The sequence below is a fragment of the Vombatus ursinus genome, unplaced genomic scaffold (genome assembly GCF_900497805.2).
Source record: "Vombatus ursinus unplaced genomic scaffold, bare-nosed wombat genome assembly UNPS02000791.1, whole genome shotgun sequence".
NCBI classification, from domain to species: domain Eukaryota; kingdom Metazoa; phylum Chordata; class Mammalia; order Diprotodontia; family Vombatidae; genus Vombatus; species Vombatus ursinus.
In genome coordinates, this window is record NW_020940569.1 from 1 (window position 1) to 5,797 (window position 5,797).

A 5,797-nucleotide genomic window follows, 5' to 3' on the forward strand; every position below is an offset into this window, starting at 1 on the left:
TCAAAGAAACAGCTAGTAAATTTCAGAGTTAAAGTCAATAAGCATTTATTAATCATTTACTGTATGACAGGCACTGTGCTAACTGTTTGGGATACAAAAAAGGCAAATTGAAGGTCCCTGCCCTGTAGAAGCTAACATTCTAAATGGGAGATAAACAAATCACCACGGGTACACCTGCTAAATAGAGTTTCAATGGAAGGAAATCTCAAAGGCAAAGATTTTTTTTCTCTAATTTTTTAATTTATGGAATAAAACAAGTATTTCCATAACAGAGTATAATTTTAAAAAGATGATTGCTCATGATACTGCAAATCCACTATGTATAACACCTAATAAATGGAAAAGCACATGAAGACCTACAGTGAAGGATTATTCAAACTAGGGTGCCAATTGTGAGGTGCTCCATTCATTAGGAAAACTTTTCCCTGCTTCAAGTCAAAATGTGCCTTTGAACATTCCAGCCATTATTCCTTGTTCTGCCTGCTAGGGCCCAGCAAAATGTGCCTAATCTCTCTCCCATGAGACACATCTTCAAATACTTCACCCAGGCACACTGACAGTTGCATTCACCAAAATAAACATACTCATTTCTTTATTTTTTTTTCTTATATGAAACCATCTCCAGTAAAGCTCATCTTTACATGCCCCATGTATCAACTTCCTTGCTAAAATGTGACCACCAGGACTGTAGAAAATACTCAGGTGTACTCTGAAAGGAGACAGCTAGGTGCTACAGTGGATTAAGCACTGGTTCTACAGTCAGGAAGATCTGAGGTCAAATCCAGTCTCAGACCTTCACTAACCATGTAGAACTGGGCAATTCACTTAACCTCTCTCTACATGCCTTAGCTCCTCGTCTGTAAAATGGGAACACAATGGAAGAGAAAATGGTGAACTACTTTGGCACTTTGCCAAAGGAATAAAAAAGAAAAGGAAAAAAAAACCTTGCAAACACTGACCATAGGGTTGCATAGAGTTAGACACAACTGAACAACTGCACAACAACAAAAACTCTGAAAAGAGCAGAGCATAGCAGTACCATAACCTCCCTCATTTGGGACAAATGGTTTCTCAATGTGGTTACATATGGCATTAGCATTTTTGTTTATGACTGTGGGGCAGCTATGTGACACAGTGAATAAAGCACCAGCCCTGAAGTCAGGAGTACCTGAGTTCAAATCCGGCCCCAGACCAAACACTTGACATTTACTAGCTGTGTGACCCTGGGCAATTCACTTAGGCCCAATTGCCTCACCAAAAAGAAAAAAAAACAAAAAAACAACAACAACAAAACAAGTATAACACTGACTATTATACTAGTATCCCATTAAACGCATGAAAAAGTCTCTCCTACCTCCAAAACTATGATACTTTCTACTACATATGTTATCTTTGAAAAATTTTGGATTGTGTACTTCTCTGTGCATAAGAAAAATAGCATGATTTTGGGTCTAGTTCCTAGAGTTGGGAAGGCAAGGATTAGATTTTCTCTCTAAGAAAAAATAGATCCAATTGAATTCGTCGTCCCCTCACAGCTTTCCTAAAAGCATTCTTGACGTCTTTGTTCCTCAGACTATAGACTAGAGGGTTCAACATGGGGATGACCATGGTGTAGAACACTGACACTATTTTGTCTGTGTCCATGGAATGGCTTGAGCTGGGTTGGAAGTACATGAACATGATTGTACCATAAAATATGGACACTGTTGTGAGATGGGAAGCACAGGTAGAGAATGCCTTCTGGTGGCCTTCAGTAGAATTGATCTTCAGGATGGTGATAAAGATTAATAAATAAGAGGTAAAGATAACAAGAAATAGGAAAAAGGTATTTAATGACCCTAAGATAAAGACTACTAACTCAATGATGTGAGTGTCAGAGCAAGAGAGAACTAGGAGAGGGGGAATATCACAGAAAAAGTGATGGATTATGTTGGACTTACAAAAGGAAAGGCTAAACATGCTTCCAATGACTATGGAGGAGACCAGAAAGCCATAGGTGTAAGCACCACTGGTCAGATGTGCACATACCATAGATGTCATGGTGGTAGTATAATATAGGGGTTTACAAATAGCAGCATGGCGATCATAGGCCATGGAGGCTAAGAGAAAACTTTCAGTACTAACAAAAGATGCAACGAAGAACAACTGTGTAGCACATCCATTATACGAAATAAACTTATCCCCTGTGAGAAGCCCAGCCATCACCTTAGGGGTAACAGCCGAGGAGTAGCCAAAATCCACCAGAGAGAGGTTACTGAGGAAAAAGTACATGGGAGTGTGGAGGCAGGACTCACTGGAGATCAGAGTTACTATCCCCAGGTTCCCTATCAGGGTGATGAGGTAGATGAGGGTGAATATTATGAACATTGGGACTTGAAGCTCTGGAACATCTGTTAATCCTGTAAGGATGAACTCATTCACTTGAGATCCATTCTCCATGAATGTCATTTGAGAGTGATGCCATTCACCTGCAACAAAGAAAGAAGCATCAGAGAAATCCACTCTGCATGATGAATGACTCCAAGGCAGAAGACATGGTCAGAAACACTTCTTCAGTAGGAGTTAGAAATAGCAATTAAGAGGAAAAGAACATCTAGGTAGTTGTCATAGCAGTTATTCTAGGTCCTAAAAATTGACTCATCCATTTTCTCGTAGAAAGAGAGAGTCACTCATGTGTTACTGCTTACTATCTTTAATCTACTACACATTTAACCATAACCAATATGACATTGCATGCTGCAGGAAAGGGAAATGCCTTACTCTCTGGCAACAATCATATAAGAGGAGGGATTACTGTTGGCCACAGTTGGAAAACTAGATATTTACTTATGCATATGTTTCACTCTGATAAAGAAGAGAGGAAAGAAGAATGAAGAAGAAGGTAGAACAAAATAAGAGGAAAGTTAAAAAACTGTGAGAAAGGAGGAGAGGATCACAGAAAGTTGGCCAAGAATTCATTGGGATTGTGCTTACTCCTGTAACCATTGCAGCTTCAAGGTTTATACTGAAGTCACTAGTTCCTGAGCAGGAAGAATTGCCAATGGACACTAGTTACATAATTATGACAATCATCTGTCCAAAAGACCACTGGTGGCTCACTGAACAATAAACGGATGACTCTAAATTTGTTTTCTTCCCACAGCCTGTTCTGTTTTCAATTCTCCACCATTGCCACTGTGGAAATAGAAGGTGGCCACAAACAGGGATATTTGTTTTTTCATTCACTACATTGTTTTTAGATCCCACAGACTTCACCAATTTTGGGGTTAGCCTGCTTCAAGTTTGAGCTAAAATCTCAACTCACAGGAAGGAATTATGCCTCACAGGCAAGATGAAAACAAATCTGGCTGCCAAGGTACAATTTAGACTTCAGGGATGGGACTGATAACTTGAATATGGTTCTGGAAAGGTTTATCTCTCATTTGAATGAAATAGGAAAAGTTACAACAGTCTATTATAATATTTTTAAAACCAAGAAAATATACTCATGTAAAGAAATCCAGGAACCATAGTGGGAAAACATGGTGAAAAGCATTTATATTGTTATCAGTATATTACTGATGAGAGTTTCCAATTTTGTGGACATCTGTCAGAATGTTCTCTCTTATTCTGTCTCTCTGTCTCTCAATGCCTTTATCTGTCTCTATCTCTGTATGTCTGCATCTCTGCATATTTACCTGTCTTTTCCTGACTCTTTTTTCTCTTTTTTCTTTGTCTGTCTGCTTTTCCCTGCATGTCTCTTTCTATCTGCATATCAAGCTAGCTATCTGTCTATCTCTGTCCCTCTTCTTAAAGAAAAGCTATTGATTTCTTGATAAAAACAATACTTAATGCATCAAAGGTGTGAAATGAAGGAACAAATATGGGAAAATTCTATCCTGCATTTGATTCTCACAAATTCTGAGGAATTATTAGGCAGAATTAAAGTAAATGGGAATGTTACTAGAATAGGGGAAAAGTAATTACACCATCCTAAAGTTGAAGGTCAATAAAAGAAGGAAAACTAGCAATTGTCAGACATACATATTAGGCTTAGAAAGAGTCAATTCAAGGTAATTTAGAGGAAGTATAAAGGATAATTCTGTAGGGAAACTTGAAAGGAAAGAAAGGTCTCAAGAATAAAATTTGGAAGACAGAGGAAGAAAAATTGACAATTAGGCAGACTCAGATGTGAAAAATAAGCTTGCAGAAAAGACAAAAAAAGGAGAGAGAATCAAGGATAAATGCAACAGCAGATCTTATCTTATAGTAATAGAGTTGAAGGAGTGTCAGCATGCAGCTTGAACTGAGGGAAGCCTTGAAAGCTAGACTGTAAAAGCTGTGTATTTTTAATGCAAAATTGACTATTTGGGGAAACAAAGAGTAATGAAATAAAGAACCTGACTGATTTTCATGGTTGATGAGACAAGTACAATGAATGCCAAGCACAGGTAGTGCTGCTCCATTTGTATTTTGCTTTTATTTTCTCTGACAAAGAGAATGATCTTTGTTTTGAGAAGAACAGAAAAACTAGTTGTTGATACCAAAGTTAATAAGAACTAGCACATATATTATTGGAGAGAAGGGAAAAACCACTTATATAGCATCTATTATATGCCAAGCACTGTGCTATACTTCATAATATTCTTATTTGATTCTCACATAACCCTGTGAAGTAGGTTCTGTTATTACTTCCATTTTAAAGTTGAGGAAAGAAGGGTAAATGTGGTTGAATGACTTGACCAGGGTCATACCTTAAGTATCTGTGACTGAATTTGAAATCAGCACTTCCTGACTCCAATCCCAATGCACAATCCATTTTACCAGATTTGCCTCTCTATAGTTTGCAAAATACTTTAAACAGTTTGGATCATGTAATCCCCACAATAACCTTGTGACATATACGGCTAACAAGAAAACCAATTTGACCAAACACCGAATGGTGGGGCACAGTACCTGGGTATACTGAGGTGGTCCTCTCTAGTCTACATTGGAACAACATGTTCAGTTGTGGGTTCCATACTTTAGGAAGGAAATCAATAGGCTAGAGATTCTCCAGAGGACTTCAGCCAGCATGGAGAAGAACTTTGAAATCTTCCCATATTGGAATTGGTGGAAGGAACTGAGGGGTTTGATGTAGAACAGATAAAAAATGAATGTCAGGGCAGGGGTTGAAATTAAAGTTATCTTCAAGTGTCTGCAGGACTGACATAGGGAGGAAGGATTTGGTTTGTTTTATTTGTACCAAACATTATGAGCCAGGAGGAAAGTTGATAAGGTAAGAAGATACAAACTTAGGTTTGAAGTAAGGAAAAGATTCCAAACTTGTTGCTATTCAGAAGTGGAAGGGGCTGTCTTAACATTTACTGAATTTCCTCTCACTTAAAGTCTTGAGGGAAGTGTTAATCGATCCCTTGTTCAACCCAGACACACACATACACACACACACACATACACACACACACACACATACACATATATCTATATCTATCTATCTATCTATCTATATCTATCTAGATTTATATATATATATTATATATATTAGAGGTGTACAGAGACAGAAAAGGTTTACTTCTCATTTTATGGAAAAATGTGTCTCCTAGATCACTGTGACCATGGAGAAGCCACCTCACCTCAGAGCCTCAATTCACTCTTAGGTCAAAAAAGGATACAATAATGGTACCTACACCACAGGGCTGTTATGAGAATAGAAAAAAATAGTTCTATAAAGTGCTTTGAAACCCTTAAAACTAGATAAAATACTTATCTATCATTATTTTAATTAACACTACTGCTATTATTTGTTTTATCTTTCACA

The 5,797-nt window shown here is 37.7% G+C and overlaps 1 protein-coding gene across 1 annotated transcript; it reads right to left on the reverse strand.

Annotated features, from left to right (window-relative positions):
* Positions 1 to 1,479: 1,479 nt before the first annotated feature.
* LOC114042782 (olfactory receptor 5B2-like) lies at positions 1,480 to 2,448 on the reverse strand. The gene has a single exon (XM_027861500.1). It carries the CDS (start codon positions 2,446 to 2,448, stop codon positions 1,480 to 1,482), a length of 969 nt encoding a protein of 322 aa, XP_027717301.1.
* Between the last annotated feature and the right edge of the window lie 3,349 nt (positions 2,449 to 5,797).

Excerpts from the sequence above, each read along its gene's own strand:
- LOC114042782 (XM_027861500.1), bottom strand. The coding sequence starts at position 2,448 with ATGACATTCATGGAGAATGGATCTCAAGTGAATGAGTTCATCCTTACA.